At 42.7% G+C, this 20,141-nt stretch overlaps 1 protein-coding gene across 8 annotated transcripts in view; it reads right to left on the bottom strand.

Annotated features, from left to right (window-relative positions):
* Positions 1-8,784: 8,784 nt before the first annotated feature.
* Positions 8,785-20,141, bottom strand: part of LOC310679604 (uncharacterized protein) — an 82,373-nt gene continuing 71,016 nt past the window's right edge. For 5 of the 8 annotated variants that reach the window (XM_083445139.1, XM_083445140.1, XM_083445137.1 and 2 more), the window contains 4 exons: positions 15,499-15,594; positions 13,220-13,315; positions 11,027-11,109; positions 8,785-8,969 (listed from right to left, as the gene is read on the bottom strand). In XM_083445139.1, the coding sequence (XP_083301265.1) occupies positions 8,884-8,969; positions 11,027-11,109; positions 13,220-13,315; positions 15,499-15,594 (361 nt within the window). In that variant the 3' untranslated portion in view covers positions 8,785-8,883. Of the gene's footprint in view, positions 8,970-11,013; positions 11,110-13,219; positions 13,316-15,498; positions 15,595-20,141 lie in introns of all 8 variants that reach the window. The other 3 variants (XM_083445143.1, XM_083445142.1, XM_083445141.1) reach the window with 2 other exon arrangements.

The following is a 20,141-nucleotide window of genomic DNA, read 5'->3' as shown; positions in this document are numbered from 1 at the left end:
CACGATTTGATGCAGAATGTGGAGAACTGAATTTACGATTGGAAAAATGAGAATCTGACAGAACAAGAATTGACAGATCTGTCCATCTCTAATGGCCAGTAACGGGAACAAGTATAATTCTAAACTTAGACATCATTAGTTGGCATAAGTAAACGGTTCTTACATTGCACTACATGTTACTGCTTTTGTTCTAAAACCATGCACATTCACACACAGCCTGTATTTCCTACGGTAACTAAGCTCTGTTTAGCTGCCCTTGTAGTAAATAAATCGAAGGAATTAAAAAGTAATTTCACCCCAAAGCAATCAAGTCAATTGCTTGTATCCGGTTTAATTTAAATAGGAAGAAACAGACAATATATTCTGCCTATCAGCCACTAGAGGGTGAGAGCTCTGTGAGGAAAATAATTGAACATTATAACTAACCTATTCAAAGGCTAATGAATTTTAATTTCAGGAGAAATATTGGCCCATGACCTTGAGAACTGTTAAAGACAGTTGCTGGCAGCTAAGCTTCAGAATATTCAGCAACAATATAGTTCAGCTTTTCATCAGTTTGCAAGCTGACTTTTAGTTTTCAAGTTATTTTAGTATGAATGATAGGTAGAGCCAGATAAATTTTCCTCTTCCTAGCTACATACAAGATGTCTGAAAGCCTTTTGCTCCCAAGTGTTTGCTTGACATCCATAATGTTTGCTTGGAATCAATAATTTCATTATCTTGTGTCTAGTTCCAAAGTTCAGTGAAGAATATTTGGAAGTCATTGACACAATTTTATACTAAGTTTCCAGTTCTTGTATCATGGACAATTTGACTTCAGCTATATTCGGAGATTGAAAATATGCTGCATATATAACATGTGGCTTTTCTTTAATCTCTTAGAAACATTGAAACGGGAATTCCAGCTAATGAATGGTTCGTGGGACTCCTTAGGGACTCTTCTATCTTGTGTAAAATTCCACAAGTGTTTAGGCTACTGTGTGGAAGTGATCAATGAGCATTTAAAGCCAAGATGAGGGGACTTCAGTCTTACATGGTCTACTTTGAAAGCACCCCAGCCATGATCCTCTGATGCATTTTTAAATTCACAAAGGAATAATGCCTACTCAGGTTTTCCTTAGCCAGTTAAGGGATAACCACTGTGTGCTAAGACATCCTGATTAAGCACTCTTTGCTTAACAATGAAATATCTTGCTAGATCTGATCAAGATCCATCTCATCCAGCATAAGAAGCTGCCTTATACTGAGGCATCAATACCAGTATTGTCCACTCTGGCTGGTAGCAGTGCTGCAGGTGTTCAGACAGAGCCTACGTGGGGATGACAATGAGAGCATTTAGAACCACCTACTTGCCACTCATCTGTCCTACCAATGAGCTACCGTTCTTCCCCAAGGCATACTTTGCAGGAATCCTAGCAACGAGCAGGTGTTAAATGGTCCATGGCTGCTGGGTTTAAAGTGCCATAGCCTTATGTCCTAACTCTGCACTTAGCACAGTGTATTTGCCGTTTAATTCAATAATTTTCAATGACGGTCTTGTTGAAAATGGCCCTTGATTGCAGATAGGCCTTGAGTTAAATAATGAGGGACACTTAAGTAAATGTAAACAACTTGTTTTGTGCCACCATATTGTCTTTCCTCTTTGAAATGCTATAATCAGCTTAGTGAAAGCAGCTGGTAGTACTGTGCCTCATTAATGAAATGAGCAGGGAGCTCATTTATTCTCCAGCTAAATCCATGTTTTTTTTTAGTGGCCTCCAGGTGGCACCAGTGCTTAAATGATAAAATCAGGCGTTGACCTTCAGAAAACATGGCATCTTTGTTTTGAGGTTCTCTGTGTCGCAATTGGATGCGGCTTGCGACCAAGCGACAACTTTCGCACAAATGAAACTTTGTCCAGATCACGGGAGGCGGCTCCTCCTCACATCTGGCTCATAGATCAGCTTGTTTCTAAAAATACATTGTGCGCTCAGTTTGATGTCCTGGGAGTGGGGTAACTCTGCAGCGTGTCACTTTGAACATTTGCCTTATTAAGTGTTGCATCCAATTGGTGTCCCGCTGCTCTTTGATACATCTGAACCTTCCGATGTGTTAAGTCTAAGGCCATTCCCTCTACACATCCCCCTCCCCCAATTCGATTTGCAGGGAGCTATTTTAGTCAGGTTGAGCTTCCGGAGTGCAGCGTACAAGGCTCTAAATTGCACAAAGAAGTCAACTTGAGTCCCCTTTTCAAAAAGGTCATGTAAATTAGTCTCTGTTTTTGATTCTGTCCCTCTGCAGATGGTTCAAATCTGCAAATAGTCAAGTGCTTCGTATCCAAGTTACAGTGGTGCCTCGCAAGACGAAAAGAATCCGTTCCGCCAGTCTTTTCATCTTGCGGTTTCTTCGTCTTGCGAAGCAAGCCCATTAGCGGAGTAGCGCTATTAGCGCTATTGGCAGTTTAAGGGCTAAAAACGGCTTTTTAAGGCTTAAGGGATTAGCGGTTTTGCTGCTAAAATGCTTTTAGCAGCTTAGCGCTTCAGAAAAAGGGGTTTTGGGGCGAGAAAAAAAACCAAAAATTTTCGTCACTTTTCGTCTTGCGAAGCGCCTCTGCAAACGGAAAACCCTTTCGTCTTGCGGGTTTTCCGTCTTGCGAGGCATTCGTCTTGTGGGGCACCACTGTATTTGAAATCACAATGCAGTGGTTTTTAGAATGCTTGGACCATCTTAATGCCTTGATTTTGTTGCATGTGGCAGCTTTTCTGGAAAAATAATTGTTTTTGTGTTGACCCTTGGAAACCAGTGCGGGGCTAAATGGGTAGAACCCTCTTCCGGAGAACCTTTAGAACTGAACAATGCTCCTGCAGAACCACCTTCCAGAGCCATCCATCTATGGTAAATATGAGTGGAACCGCCGCAATGTTGTGCCTCCAATACCCAATTCAGAGTTGCCCTACAAGGATACCCTGGTCAAAGGTATCAAAAGTTGCTGAGATTAAGGCCTGAATGCTGATAGAAGTGGTTTTAAAAAATGGATAACTGCCAAGCCACATACATTTTCCCCCTTGTCATAGTACAGCCTGCATATGTCTGTTTTGCTGAAATGCTTTCTTACATCTCACCACACAAGTAGAGGTTGGGGTGGTAGAGCTCAACATCAAATGTGTCCAGTGCTTTTTTAAAAAAGAAAAAGTGTTTAGGGGTTCTCTCATTTTCCTACTCATGTTGAAATACTGCCCTTCAATGAGGCCAAACTTAGATTCACAAAATGTTTAGGGGTAGGCGTGCCCCTGCGTCCCCCCAGAAAAAAGCACTGAATGTGTCTATAGAATTAGGTCCCGTCTACACTATACATTTAAAACAGTATCACACCACTTTAAATGATAATGGCTACACTTCTCCAAGTGGTTAAACAATCAGTCCCTCTCCCATGGGAACTCTGGGAACTGTATGTTTGTGGAAGAAGTAGGGATCTCCTAACAGCAGGCATAGGCAAACTTGGCCCTCCAGATGTTTTAGAACGACAACTCCCATCATCCCTAGCTAACCAGTGGTCAGGGATGATGGGAGTTGTAGTCCCCAAACATCAGTTTGCCTATGCCTGCCTAACAGCTATCAGCAGCCCTAACTAACTACAATCCCCATACTTCTTTGAGGGAAGTCATGAGTGAAGTGGTATAATACCACTTTAAATGTAGAGTGCAGGTGGGGTTTTAGTTTGTCCAGCTTCCATTTTGTCGCTGCAAAGGGGAGAAAGTGTCCTCTTCTCTGTTCAGAACAACAACAACATGATAACTGCTTTTTTGGATCCCACTTCAGTTGGTATCATTTTAGCAACTCCTCTTTTCATGGTAAGTATTTGTGCGTTGAGAGTGATAATGACAGGAGGGTTGGGAGAAATGCCACTCCCAGTCTGACCACAAAGTCTTTTCCTTTCCTTCGCTGTTTTCTTATCCTCACTGCTGGGGTGGCAGGATGTATGGGAGGAGGGATAGCTGTTGTCTCATTATCATGGGGCTGCAGATAATAAACATGCTGACACCATGTGGATGCCTTCCACAAAAGCTGTCCTTCAGTCAGTTAGCAATTCCTGTGCCATGGGCATGACTGTAAGCAGGATTGTGCTTGTCTTCTTTCTACACATGTGGGACTGAATGTGAGAGACAGCACAGAAACTAGTATGGAATTCGTAGAATTTGTTTAATCAACACAGATGAGGGAGATCGTTTTGAAATTCTGCATTTGGTGTTTGCAAATACAGTACTGCTAAAGTATTTGGAGACGTCTCCTTATGTGTCCTACATGGCCATCTCTTCCCATGCCAAACCACCTGAAAAATTCATGATTTCATAGAATTATAGAATTGTAGAGTTGGAAGGGACCCTGAGGGTCATCTAGTCCAACCCCTTGCAATGCAGGAATCTTGCCCACAGCCATCTCTGAGTGGGCTCGAACCACTGACCTTCTGGTTAAGAGCCAAACACACTGACCCACTGTGCCACCTGAGGGTCTTTCCAGAGCAGGGGTAGGCAACCGAAGCCCGTGGGCCGGATGCAGCCCAATCGCCTTCTCAATCTGGCCCGTGGACAGTCCAGGAATCAGCGTGTTTTTACATGAGTAGAATGTGTCCTTTTATTTAAAACGCATCTCTGGATTATTTGTGGGGCCTGCCTGGTGTTTTTACATGAGTAGTATGCGTGCCTTTATTTAAAATGCATCTCTGGGTTATTTGTGGGGCATAGGAATTCGTTCATTTCCCCTTTCCCCAAATATAGTTTGGCCCACCACATGGTCTGAGGGATGGTGGACCGGCTGAAAAAGGTTGCTAACCCCTGTTCCAGAGGATGTGGAATTTAAGACATGCAAAAAAGCTGGAACCCAGCTGTTTTCATTTCAAAGACATGAAGATAAAGGAGCAACATAGATCGAAAGGAAAAAAATATTATGTATGGCGAGATCAACCTCTTCATCCATCACTGATCTTTAGTGTCATCCATTGCATTTATTTATTGCAGGAGAAATCAACCTGTACCCTTCTGATCTTGAACTCCAATCCCCACCAAGTCCAGCAACATCTATAGGTCACCCAGTTGTTCATTCCTGGTTTATTGTATTTATATTTCCGCTTTCTCCCACTGAGTCCAAGGCAGTACAGTGGTACCTCGGGTTAAGAACTTAATTCGTTCTGGAGGTCCATTCTTTACCTGAAACTGTTCTTAACCTGAGGTCCCACTTTAGCTAATGGGGCCTCCTGCTGCTGCCATGCCGCTGCCGCACGATTTCTGTTCTCATCCTGAAGCCAAGTTCTTAACCCGAGGTACTATTTCTGGGTTAGCAGAGTCTGTAACCTGAAATGTCTGTAACCCGAGGTACCACTGTATATCCTGGGTTCCCATGAAGTTTTCCACCCAGGCACACTAAGCAGGCTTGAACTGCCTTAGAGAAAGATTTTCAGTGTTAAGCCAATAATAGACTTCTAATGGCTAATTTTGAAGGCCATATAACGTGCACCTATTTCCCTTTGAAATAAATTAAATAAATAAAAAATTGTCCAGTAGCACCTTAGAGACCAACTAAGTTTGTTCTGGGTATAAGCTTTCCTCTGCATGCACACTTCTTCAGATTCTTTGGTATCTAAAGAAGTGTGCATGCATACGAAAGCTTATACCCAGAACAAACTTAGTTGGTCTCTAAGGTGCTACTGGACAATTTTTTAATTTATTTCGACTGCGTCAGACCAACACAGCTACCCACCAGAGTCTATTTCCCTTTGGAAATACTTGGCCCTCCTAAAACAGTGGATTGGCATTTCTTCTCTAAAGGCAAAAATCGGATCCCTGCAAGTGATAAATTGCCTATAGCTTATAACAAGCCACAAAGCCTATGAAACAATTTTGGAGAGCCAAACTTTAGACTTGACTATAAGAGCACTCATCTGCCCCCTGGCATGTTCAAATTACTCCAGTGTGCTATGTCTTGGGCGCAGTTTTCCCTTTCCTCTCTTTGATAGGAAAATGCGGCATGCAATAGAATGGGGGCGGGGAGCGAGCTTTAGTAGTGATTTCGGTGGCATGTAGATTGGCAAGTATTTCTGATTTCCAATTTTTTCAACAATCAACAAGAAAAAGAAATACATGCACACCCTTAATTCAGGCTGCCAAAATGCAGAAAGATTGAGTTAACAATGAAAGGACTGTAAGCTCACTTACGGACTCATTGTTAAAACCATGTTTATGGAAGACAATCTTACTTGGCTACGAGTGATCACCAAAGAAGAAGAAGCTCAGTCCAGTTCTGGTATGGAAAAGAAATTCCCAGACTTAAAATGTGCTCAGGGGCACCTTGTTCTTCAATTCTAACCACATGCCTTTTGCACCTGGCTCTGCTTGGTAGATCTTGGCTTTCTAGCTTAAAATAAACTACACTCCCATCCTTGCATGCCAGCTCTCATAGGAATGGTAAAGTCCCTGTGAGTTGACACATATGTATTAGTGGCACTGGAAACATGAAGGGCATTCTGTTATATGTATCATATTCCTTTTTCTTGTTCTCTTCTGGGGGAAAAAATCTAAAGGAACTTCTTGACAACATTTCATTCCTGAATGGTAGTGATAAAACCATTCATTTGATACCTGGGAGAGATTTAACTCATTTAACTCACAAGGTTGCTGTGTGTGCCCTTGCAACCCAAAGGTTTAGGTGTAAATTTATCCTGCACAATCCATTGCATTGTGCAGGGAGTCATTTATAATAAATTGCAATACTGTCCCTTTCGCAGGACATATAAGCTGTATATAAAATGGTGTTTGTTTCCCATGTTTGTGACGACCAATGGTGTTTAATAAAACTTGACATTTCTCTTATAGAACAGAATGAAAAGCCCCAAAAGGCCTGAAATGTGGCCCTTATGTTGCTGGTCCTCTAGGCTCCTGCCATGATGGCTTTTATTAGCTGTTTTCTAATAGCATCTATAATAAATTAGCAAAATTGCCATACCAAATATAACCATAAAGCAGCCATCAGTAATCAGTATATGAATCTAAAGACTGCACTAGTGCAGCGTTTCTCAAAATCTTTTAATGCAGCCCTCCTTCTGAAATTACGCTACCTTTTGTGACAGCCACATGTACCCATGCAAAAATAGCAGTTTGCTCCACAGAGGCATGTGTGTGAAGATTCTCATACACAGTTGAATGCAGCCTCCTGATGTTTGTGTGATGATTTGTGAACTGGAGTAGTAAAATGAGGAAACTTGTAAAATGGGACATATGATTCCCCTATCCTAAACCAAACATTGATTTTAAAAAAATAGAATAAGCATCCTCCTTCCAAAATCAGATTTTGATGATGGGCCAGGAGGGATAAAGTCATCCATATAAATACAATGTGAATCAGTGATTCTCCTCTTAAGTTTTGGCTGTGGAGGGAAGAGGGCAGAATGAGGAAAGTTCTTGGAGTGAAGCGCAAAGAGAAAGCGATACCTTGATCAAGAGCCCCATATAACTTATGGAGGCAGTACTGTACTGTGGATTCCACAAACTGACTGAAAAAGAATGGTGCTAGAGACAGCTCAGCATATCAAGATCAGCAATGGTGAGGAAGAGGCCTATAGCTTGGGAAGCTTCATCTGACTATAGTAGAAGGGTAGGCAATATGGTGCCCTTCGGCTATTGGACTACAACATCTGTCAGCCCCAGCCAACATGGCCCATTGTTAGGGATGATGAGAATTGGTGTCCAGCAACATCTGGAGGGAGTCATGTTGACTGTCCCCGCTCTGGTGAGTGACCCAGATGGAGGCACATATATGAGAAGCTCCGGCTAGCTTCAGGGTTAAAAAGCAAATCCAAAGAGGGGATTAATACACTCATTTATCTAATGAAGGATTGGGCAGATGTCATTCAAGCTAAGCGAGGTAGGGTTAAAGAAATCCAATAAAGTAGTGGAAAGTTTCAAAAAACATTTCATTGTGAGGAGCAATGCGATTGATGGACGAGCACAATTTAATACTCGTATGAAAAAGGGAAATGAACCTATGGATGATTTTATTACCTCTCTATATTCCCTAGCTGAGCGTTGTGAATGTGATATCCTCCTCTGTGAGATGATCAGAGACATAATTGTTGTGGATGTCAAAAAACTCAAAGTGTCCAAAAACTACAATTGGATGAGAGACTTACCCTGGAAAAAGCGTTCATCACTGTGAAGTAGCATGAGAGAGTGTAAAGAGGCCACCATTAGACCTTCATAAAAGGAGCAGCATTCCCCACCCCCACCCTCACCCTGACAGTATTCATACTCTGAAGAGAAAGTCATAGCTACAGGGACAGTCCACCACACAAAACTCACAAAACAGGGAGGAAAAATGTCGGTGGCAGGATTCTGCCTAGCAAAGGATTCTGTTTGCTACTATTGCAAGAAAAAAGAATATTTTGTTAAAGTATGCTTTGCTGAAGTAGCACTGGGACAAGTCACTACTCATCCAGCTGGCTTTCTGGGATCCTTGGCAGACAATCAAACAGTAAATATGAGAATGTGGTTGGCAGAAATCGAGATGGATGGGTACCAAGTAGAATTCAAGCTTGACTCTGGGTGTCACAACTAACCTACTAGTGGTATTTAGACTACATTCAAAACACCAGGAGAACAGTGGGCAGCTTCAGAGTAGTCATGCACTGCAATGATAAAGAAGAAATCAGGAAAGTGATTTATGTAGTGAAGCAAATGGAAAGCCCTTGTTAGGATGCAGAATGGTATGTGTCCAGCATTTGCCAACAGGAATACCAATATTGACTACCTCAGAAGGTGGCCTTTCTGTTGTGTTTTAATAGCATACAGAACTATGATAGAAAGAGGCTACAGATTCGCCAGATTCTTCCTGCAGCTCTTCATTCAGACTTCCCCTTCATTGTCTCATAATGTCCTCTGGACCAGGCTTAATTGTAATCTCTTTGCTGCTAAAGTCTTTATTCACTTCTGAAGCAGGAAGTTCTGGAAGAAAACATCATCATTATTTTTAATTAAATCGCCGGATATTGCAACACAAGCATTCAGCTTTGCCCTAATTGACTCCTCTTGGCCACTGTATCATCTCCTGAAATCATATCACTAGATAAAGTTTTCATACAGTCTATGCAAATGATAATCATCTTATAACATGGAGTTTGTGGTGATACACAACTATGGTTTGGGGAAATGTTCACGTTTTCAAACCATAGTCTGTGATCAGACAGCAAACAAGAATAAGAAACACGGACAGAAGTGGTTTTGCAAATTTTGGTTCTGCTAGCTGTAGCTTGGCATGATGTAGCTGTAGCTTGGCATGATCCTCACTTTGATATTTCAGGGATACAGTGAAGTGAGATATATAAATGTTCACAAGACCCTTTGGGGACCAGGATTGTTTGGAAAGTGGACACACACACCAACTGTGGCTATGTGCATATGATACACTTAAAAAGGACATGCTGATTTAAGAATCCTGGGAAGTATAGTTTGTTAAGGGTGTTGGGAGTTGCAGCTCTGTGAGTGGTAAATTACAGTTCCCAGGATTTGCATGGGGGGCGGGGTTACTTTAACTGTATGGTGTCTGCACAGCCACAGTTTCAATTCCCAAAATCACACACAAGTGTACTTCATTTATCATTTATTTATATCAATCAAAAATAAAGCTGTTCCGTTAACCTCAACACATAAAAAATGGCTGTATGAGCGGTTTCTTACTTCAGATCTGATCATCTGCTAGACATTATGAAGTAGGTGAGTCAAGGTTCAGAGGCCTCCCTAAGGGTTGTACTTGCCACGATGATCCAGGCACCTTTCAGGGAAGCCTGGGAGCATCGCCACGCCACTGGGCTTGCCTTTAAGAACCCTAAGGCTATTGGAATGGATGTAAAAGCAGATCCCTTGGTATTTTTACCCTAGTGTTATTTATTGAACATTCATTGTGGTTTGTTTGCGGGGAGGTTATATGTGTCATTGCATCAAGCAAGTGTTCTCCTACTCTAGAGAACGAGAGTGTTCTTTCAGTGCATTTTCCTGTCACTTTCCGTATTGTGAGGAGTCCGTTTTTTTTTGGAGGAAACAGGTTTAGGGCACAAATTGTGTAACTTGAATTTGCTGGTACGTGGATCCCACCTGAAAATAATGACAGTCCAGAACTGCCCCATGACACACGAGGCACCATCTTGGAAAGAAGGAGCGATTGCTGATTATGAGCGGGGGGGGGGGGGGGAGGAAAGAGCAAAGAAAATGTAGGAGAAGCTCGAAGGCAGCCCCTGTTTTTTTCACTTTGTTGAAATTTCCTTCTATTGCATTAAAGAAGAACAAACAGTTCATTTGTTTCAGAGGTGCTGCACATCTGTTTCTGTGTCTAATCACTGTTAATTATAAAGGACCATGTCTCAGTAATATTCCCGGTCCCAGAGCTATGGCGTGCTTGTTGCTTCGCCTACAGTGTTTATTGCCAACTTTTGGCACAGCCTCATTTCATTATCAAACACAAAAAGGTAGAGCTTTTACTGGATCCTTGGCATGCACTACAAACTATCCAAGCTTAATACTAAAGCGGTGACTAATCAGGGAATTCCCGCGAGGAAGCTTTGTAATAACTCTTGCAAGGGTAACAAGGACAATTTCCATAGCCACAATGTTTTAAGCCAAACAAAATCCAAGCAGCTCTTATTTTTCCCCTTGCATGACCACACACACACACACACACACACACACACACACACGGTAAGCAATGTCCTTCTAAAACAGAACGGCTGTACGGTTAGCGTGCAAAGTTTGCATTGCTTTATCATAGCAGGGCTAATAGCAAAATTCTATTAATTGCCGGACGGTGTTTTGTTTGGCAAATCCAGGAAGCAGTTTACATGGCTACGCAGTGCTCTGGTTCACAGTGCTTCTAAAATAGTATTATTGTAAGGGACTAATACTGATTAGGGACAGTTCCCCGGAGGAAGGAGGGCCTTTTGATGATTGAGTCATTTCCTTTCTCTGTTCTGCTTCAATGATACAGTTCTTCTCTCACCCCAGATACACACCCCTTCTGTCCAGAGAGTCATCCAGCAGAGTGCTCAGAACTTCATGCCTTGGCCTGATGTAGAGATGCTTGCGTTCATGGCTCCTGGAGCAAGCAATGAAGCAAATATCAGATGACATACACCCACAAGACCATGTATTCACCTCCCACACAATGCTGCGAGTTTCTATGTTAAGTTGCGGGCGAACATAGCAGACGACACAGCGATTCTTCAAACAGCTCTTTATTCAGATGTCAGAACAGAACTGAGCTGAGGGGCTCAGTCAGCCTGCTTATATAGAGCTCCAGAACAATGTAACTGTTGCCATTTTCTAAAACTATCCAATCACTGAACGTCACTTTTCGATCCTTCATTTGCATACAAACTATCCAATCACTGAACATCACTTTTCGATCCTTCATTTGCATAACTATCTACAGTATCCCCCTGCTGGCTCAGGGTGAGAACTTCAGTACATAACATTCTATATCCTTGCTTTCATTCGATGGTTGTTTCCCAGTGTCCAGGGGAGACTGGTCCATTAGGGCAAATGGGATACCAACCTCGATCAGCCCTTAGCCAGCCCCCATCTGCCTGCCTTCTTGCTTACTTAGAACCAGACCGAGGAGATAGCAGTGGCTGTCAGCTTCCTCCTCCTTAGTCTTCCCATTGTAGGGAAGAGGAAGGGGACAAAACTAGAATTAGTTGACTCCAACTGTTATTGGCCTCCCTGCTTTCTGCCCTACCAGTCCCAGTGGCCATAAGCCACAGCCACCAACGTCCTTCATATTGAAATATACTGTTTTTTTGTTGATTATGTACATTGATATCCTTGTCAAAGAGTGGATTATAAATATTTAAATAAATATTAAATTTATTCATTTTAAAAGCTACCATAAGCCCCCAAAACACAAAGCAGTTCCACTTTCAAAGACTCACAAAACTGATTATTCTAGAGCTCAGCAGTGCCAATTTGATCTGACGGCGTACTGTATTGGGGGAACAAACAGTTGGTTTGTTGAAATTCATCAGAATGGTGGAAATAAGTTTCACCTCTTTTGTATCCCAGTTTCTGCTTTTAACAGTCTACAGTGGACGCTCGAGTTGCGAACGTGATCTGTGTGGGATGCACGTTCGCAACCCACAGCGTTCGCAACCCACAGCGGTGCGTCTGCACATGCGCGGGTTGAGATTTGGCCTTCTGCGCATGTGTAAAGTGCGATTTAGCAGTTCTGTGCATGTGCAACCGCTAAAACCTGGAAGTAACACGTTCTGGTACTTCCGGGTTTTGACAGTCCATAACCCCAAAAAAAGGCAACCTGAAGCATCTGTAACCCGAGGTATGACTGTACTGTGCTTTCCATTTTGACAGGTCCGCTCCACTTCTGTGTGGGGAGGCTTTGTGGGCAGACCATGTGGTCTCTCACTCTCGGTGAGGGCTGAGCTATGCCCCTGTGTCATTTGGGAGTCCCCGGCTGCGTCACAGGCCGGCCAGCCAATCCTGTCGGACCGGGGCATGTGGCTTCAGCTATTTGAACCCTGGGGGAGCTTGAGTCAATTTGCATTGGCGGGGCTCCCCCTATTGGTGGTTGACCCTTCCTGGACTCCCTGCACGGCTGGCAGGAATCAGATATAGTTGGTTTAGTTCAATGCGTAAGCCAATACCGCTCACATTCTGTAACCAATAAAGTTGTGGCCTAAATTTTGCCCATTAACCTAATATAATGTGTCAATGTGTCTTTTTCAACATAGGGGGAGGCCTCGGGGTCTTGACACGCAAATGATATGTTACAGACGATATATTACATTGCCACATTACAGAGGTTATATAATCTGTACGCACCATGTCTAGGAATGTAAGATTTGAAGAGACAAACTGCAGAAGGCCACTACCCTGCTAGACATTAGAAAGGGGGTTGGACTAGATGACCCTCATGGTACAAACTCTACATTTCTATGATTCTATTATTCTAAATCCAAATGAAGCAAATTAATCTATCCACACATGGCAGCTTAAATTCGGCAAGGCCATTCCCTTCCCGCTTAATGTGCTTCAAGTCATATTTACATGTTGCTGCAGACACCAGAGAGGGGGTGGGGTGACTTCACTCAACGCGCATTATCTGTTTTGTTTCCCCACACCTGCAACTCCCCAACTCCTGTTCATGAAGCTGTTATCTGCGCATGTGCAATTGCTGTCTGAATTGTACATACCTTAGCTTAACTGGAAAGTGAATGTGACTTCTATTGTCATCAGATAGAAGCTGGCTTGAGGGAAGACTCATCAAACAGCAGCATTTTTTCAAGAAACTACAGGATGGATATTAGCCACACATTGTGGCTAATGTTGTGTGCACATCACTTCAGACATCAGCAGTGGAAGCACACTGGAGCCAGAGTAAATGGTAATGTGTATACAGCCTTAGATTCCTGGTGCAGTTTTCTTTCTCCCCCTCCAAATCCACCCAAAATGGGGTGTTTGAGGGAATCATAACACAGATAAACCAGTAAAACGAGGACATTTTATCACCCATTCTAATCTTGTACCCATATGCACATTACAGCAATAATAGTCAGTCATTTCATAATGAAATGTTTTTAAAAATGAGGGTATTCCACACAGGGCTTTTTTTCAGCAGGAAAGAGAGAGTAAGGGAGATGTTTATGGTGAGTTCTGGCACCCCTTTTTCTAGAGAAGTAGCACTGATTCCACAATTGTGGAATGTGGGTTTCAGCCTAAGAGACAGGCTCCATCCCTTGTGGAACCATGCAGGCTCTAAAGACCTCTTGACTGTGGTCCTCAGCAGCTAATCTGGTGGTGAGCAGGGTCAAAGTAGGTGCCCTCCTCCTCTTAAACTGGCCCCCACAGACACAAAGGCCTTCCATTATTGAATTTATAACCAGCAAGAGGGTGCATCATCATCAGGACAATCCCCACTTTAGCAATGGGCCTACTTTAAAAAGAAATTTGCCCCTGCCACCAAAACTCATGAGGTATGGGGACGGCAGAAAAATTGGCTTGGGGGAATTGAACCAGGACCCCAAATGGAGGGCTAGCTATTCCTGCTTTACAAGAAACGCCATACAAAGGACATGTTAATTGTCATATGCCAATCCTAAAGCACATACACCCTTGGAAGCCAATTGTGGCTCCCCAATGTGCATACCTGCTGCAGAAGAGATGCCAGTTTGCTTTACACGAGCCAAGTGAAACTTGCAGGAAATCACAGCAATCTCCTCCTGCAACAACCTTTGCAGAAGGGCTTATTTTATCAAGATGCTGCAGATCTTATGCCCATTATCCATTGCTTTGTGGGTTTGTCACACATTTTCTAAATGGGCAATTTTGAAATGACATTTAAGGCCAGCAAGGGAAGGCTATCCCGTCTAAGCTAAGCTAAGCCTAGACATTTTAAAGTGCTTTCCCTCTGGAGGTGCAGTAATTGCTTTACGATTAGACAGGAAGCTGTATCAGCATTATTGCTCTAAAGGAGCCAGTGTTATCAAAAGACAACACTTCGGGGCCTGTCCTCACAGGAAGGGCATCGTGAGTAATCAACAGTGCTTTAAGCCAATTGGCTGCAAGACCCTTTGTACGGATGGCAGAGTATTTAGTGGAAAACATCTGACTGCCATTATTTTGTAAAATGCCCGGAGAATATAAATTTAATAAATAACGCCACTACCATGGATGTAAAAATGTGGGTTTTGTTCTTTAACTCAAATCACATGCACATAATAATTTGTACCCAAACGCAGGTACATTCGCTTCTGCCTCTTAGTCAAGGCTTCTTCCCACCCCTCATGCTAAAATATATTACTATTTTTCTGAATATAAGAATTCACAAAGCAACTAAAAAGGAGGTAATTGCACAGAGGTATTTAATAGCTGCTTGCTTATAAAATGCAATAAATCCTGAGCAGGTGTAAAAGAATAACAGATCTGGTTCTAATCAGGATATGATAACACCTTGCTTCAGATTATCTGTCTCAGCGGCTTCAAACAGAAAGATACATCATATACAACAGAGCTCTGTGGAATTTATCATTAACTTCCGAGACCCTCCAGAAAGGAGTGGACCTAGTTCTCAGCTGCTAAACAGAACATGGTAACCAACCATGTTAAAAGCTGCTGGAAGGTCCAGTGGGATCAACCAGCTAGTTGTGACCCTTGTTAGCACATACACAATATGTTGAAGTCAATCATGGTGTTACAAATGCAGTCTGTATGTAAGCGGAGAATGTGACAAATGGAACGGGGAGGTTGGAGTGATTGGATCTGTAGTAAAGTCACCAGGATATTTTTAAAACACAAAAGGGCATTCTCCTGTCTGCCTAATAAAAGTGAGACATACGATATTTCAGTGGATATTATTATTATTATTATTATTAGTCCTATGGGTAGGCTAATTTAGTTTGGCAAGCTGACACTGTGAGAAGGATTACAGCAGGCCCCATTAGTAACAAGGTATTACCTAAACAATTGTACATACCTGTTTGGAATAAATCCTTTCCCAAAGCATAGGTCCTTAACTATTGGAGGAGGGAGCAGTGGCTTCAGTGCCTGAACTCTTTTCTGAGTTGTAGATCTGAAAATAAAAGTGCTCTTTGTGAATCATTCTGGAGGTTGGCAAAATAAGGTAAATGCGAAATAATCCTCAAAGAAATACTGGAAAACCAAAATCAGTTCATTTCTCATGAAAGCAGTTTGATGCCACATTTAGACTAAAAATAATCAAAGCTATTAAACACTCACCCCCTTATTTCCAAATAAGAGATTGCTTTTCAGCCCAAAACCATTTTGGCTTTCATTATGGCACCTGAAGGTAACTGACACTGAGGATTGAAAATGGTGTCTAAACGTTTTTCACACAGGACTATTCCACAGTACTGAAATGTACTGAACTTGTTTCTTTTATCAGCATTTGTTGCTTAGATTATTGTTGTTATATTAGTGTAACCAGACGTACTCTACGTACCTTCTCAAATGTGATAACAAAATATTAAAGATTGTGTTTTCTTCTATCAATCTGTAGCAATGTACCTAACAGAGTGGTAGCACAGAATACTAATTAGGTATTTGATAAACACTATAATTAGCATATCATATAATGATAGTATGAGGCCATGGGGTTTTTGATATGGAAAATTCCTAATGAATAGCAGGAATTCACAAGTTGGAGCAAGAACATTTACAGCGATAGTATCTTTTGGCTGTTGGTAAGTTTGATATCAGAATGTACCTTTCCCAAGACAGCACAAGGGACAACCTTCTGAAAATCCCTTTTCTTGGGAAAGGACATTATGAAAGACATTGCAAAACCATTGGTTGCCCCACTTTGGTTTTTCTAACTTTCCCTCTAAGAGCTCCCAGGCAAGCAACAAGTCAAAACTAACAAACAACCACCTGGTGTTTTTGTGTTGATCAAACTTTCCTGGGGCTCTCCCTCCCATGCCAGTTTGAAAGCAAAATATGCAACACAGTCAAACAAATATATTAAGCTCAGATTAAGTCAACAAGGCAAAGTATTTCTAAAAAGAAGAGCACACACTCAGCCACTTTTAGCCATACACCTGCAGACTGTGCACAGAGATTGGGGGTGTAGTTAGCTGTGGGGAATATTGTGTTACATTCTCCTGATTATAATGCTGGTGCTTTTGTTCTGTTTTCTAACATGCCTTTTGCACTGCAGTACCTGCTGCTAGGGGTGGCCTATCCCATTTCACCACCTGAGGTGAAACAGGAAGTTGCTGCCTCTTCCCTCCCACCAAAGCCCCCACATCTCCTCACTTGCACCAAATCCCATTTGTATGAAGTGAGGGCCAGTGTGGTGTAGTGGTTGAGAGTGGTAGTCTTGTAATCTGGGGAACCGGGTTCGCGTCTCCACTCCTCCACATGCAGCTGCTGGGTGACCTTGGGCCAGTCACACTTCTTTGAAGTCTCTCAGCTCCACTCACCTCACAGAGTGTTTGTTGTGGGGGAGGAAGGGAAAGGAGAATGTTAGCTTCTTTGAGACTCCTTAAAGGGAGTGAAAGGTGGGATATCAAATCCAAACTCTTCTTCTTCTACTAAATGTCTGTTTACTCTCATCCATTTGACTGCAGTTGTCTGAAGCTGCAGTTCCTTGACTAGTTGAATCGCCAGCTCCACACACTACCTTCAAGACAAGCATTGTTCTTTCTACCCTTTTACCCTCATGATGACTATCCTGTGAGGTAGTTAGGTTGAAAGACAGTGACTGGCCCAGTGTCACTCAATGAGCTCCATGACTGAATGGGGATTTGAACCTAGATCTTCCATAATAATAAAGGAGGCAAGCTGGCCTCCTTAAGGGTTCCCATGGAGTAGAATCTAGTGAGCAAAAAAAAGTTGCCCCATATACTAATGGTGAAATGATTCTCAAAGAGGGAGGCATTAGGCTTGGAAGGAATCCCAAAGTTTCAGGGCAGGATACCTAATGGGTAAATGCCCCAAACAGCTTAATAAAGACAGAGCAGGCTCAGTAGGCATAGAATCCTGACTGACTTCGGAGGGGTTGCAGGAACAGGAAAGTGTGTGTGTGTGTGTGTGTGTGTGTGATGGAATGGAATGGAATGGAATGGAAGAAAGGATGTCTGGTTGGCCAGAGCACTGAATAGCAGCATTCCATGCTGCAATGTTTTGTTGCAGGTCTCACTTGTAATGATTTCCTAATATAACTTTCTTTGAGCATCAATACAACAAAATAAATATGCACACAAAACTCCTAAACCAATTCAGTTAGTGCATTTGCTTATGCTCCTACACATTCTGTAGATGATACCACAGGCTTTTCTTAATAGGAAGGGCTATAAAGGCTTCCTGTTCCAGCAAGGACTTTGCCTAGCTCTCATTTATGGTGTGTTTAGTTTCCTGGCTCTGACCCTGACTTGACTCTTGGCTTACAGCTTCTGGCTCCCACTTGGTGACTGCCTGCAGTTCAGCTCTGATACTTCCAGACAGCAATTAAAGACAGTAGCTTTCTTTGGAGACAAGATTTGACAACCTTATTAACCACAATGCACTGGGGCCCCAGAACACTGTTAGAACTGGACTGGGACCTCCACAGTACTAAAGAGGGCACAGTGCTCTGGTGAGACGTCTGAGACCCTGTTTACACACCCATGTTCACAACTCAAAAACAGCATCAAGTGACAACCTGTGTGAAAGAGCCATCACTGCTCAGACAGCATAGATAATGGCCTCAAACACAAGGGGTGGGCCTGAACTAAGAAGAGTTTCCTGAGCTCAAATGTAACAGAGAACTCTGGTTAGTTTTAAAATGGAAGCATGTGTTTCTGGTGACCATATTAGAGGAAGAGAGGAGGCTGCAAGCTTCAGGCTTGTGCAAATTCATTCACATAATGCTAAACCATCATTTAGTGCTATGTCTGGACCAGCCCAGAGCTTCCTAAGAGAGATGCTACTGTGATGGTGTTCACTGAATTCTTCACTGGGATTTTTATGTAACACTTTTTGTTTCCTGAATTAGTGTCTCCTCAATGACAGTTGTGAGAAAAAAGCTGAACATCTGGACTAGGTCCAAGTATTGAGTCTGAGGCTATCTCCATGGCTTTTCCTTAACTCACACAAGTGTCTGTGCTGTAGTGCATGGACTGTGGAAGGACCATGTGGACAGCGTCTGTCTCTTGAAAGAACCCTTGTGTGCTTCTACCCTGAAATCTCCTGATGTACCAAGTTTCAGGGCCAGTTTCCGCATGCATGAACTTCACTTAATCTATCATCACTCGATTACTCAGCTCCTGGGCCTGCTGCTTGAAATGGTGCCACCAAAAGATAATCGTCAGTTCAACATAACACAGCAGAATGTACTGAAAGAATTGGCTGGTTCCCACCATGTATTTTTGTGCTTGCATTTCACAGAATTGGGCCCTTTAACAGCTGGCCGAACTTTGTTATGATGAATACTCCGAGCTCTAATTGTTTGGTGAAAAATATTGCTCAGTGGCTATATAAACAATTTTAATTGGCTCAGGAGCCCCAAAATGTGCTTTTTTTGTTTGGCTGCCAAGCTGGCTTTCTCGCCTGCTAATTATGCTGAGCTCTAGCTTTTAGCAAAAACAGGAAATAAAGCATCCATTACTCAAATGACAACTTCTCACCCAGCCTGCATTTCAACATCCATTGTGTAATTTCCTACTCCTGAGCCCAGTTAAGAGCTAAACACATTTTAAAAACAAGTCGCCCCTTTTTGCAAGGGCCAGTGCTACAGTTTATGCTACCCATTAGTAGACTGCAGTGCTTGCAATTCTAGAAGCACTCAAAAGAGGTTAGCCGCACACCCAGCATGCATCCGTGTGAGAGAAGTCATTATCTCCCAGCTCCTGCTGCCTACCTATTTTCAATAAATAAGCCCACCACAGGACTTGTATCAGCCTTCAGGCAAGACAACAGGTAAAACTTCCCTGTGGGATTGCTAGTCATTGTCCTTCAGGGATAACCTCTTTCTCTGCCGCTCAACAAAGGGTCATTGTCGAGCGTCAGCTGTCCTCAGTACACTCTTCCACCCCACCCCCAATAGATTCAGTAGATTTGCTCAGCTTTATCTAGCAGCAAAGAAATAGATTATTGACTGTTTTACACAGATATAATTGGACAATTGTTCTCGTGGGAAGTCTCTGCTTTTGAAGTGAGACCAAGAAGGAAGGAAGCTGTGACCTCTCTGAGGCAGAGAGGAGCTTAGGGACTTCACACAGAAAGACTTCGCCTTTCCCTGGCATAGTAATGGTAGTTTGCTAGAAAGAGAAAAAGAGAAGTTCAGCTAAGCCCATTCCCTGGATGTGCGCTGGCACAGACATCTGCATTATTGAAACCTATGTGCAGGTGCAGCCATAGACATCCAGAGGGCAGGGCCAACAGTTCTGCCTGCTCCATTCCCTGGTGAACATGCAAGGCCCCCTTCATGGCTCAACACATGTTCCCATTTTCAAACACTGACAGCTGGCTTGGTGGAGCTCCATAATCAATTATTTTACCACTTTGCAGACAAAACAGATACTGTAATCTCTTTGCTAAGTAGATACACAGTTCTCACTTTTGCTTTCACTTTTGTGGACAAGGCGGCAGTGTGAAGGCAAAATCTTGAGAAGCCCCATG

Source organism: Podarcis tiliguerta, assembly GCF_965153285.1.
Source record: "Podarcis tiliguerta genome assembly, chromosome: 1".
Classification (NCBI taxonomy): Eukaryota; Metazoa; Chordata; class Lepidosauria; order Squamata; family Lacertidae; genus Podarcis; species Podarcis tiliguerta.
Note: the sequence above shows the minus strand (reverse complement) of the source record. Positions and strands in the feature narration are given on the sequence as shown.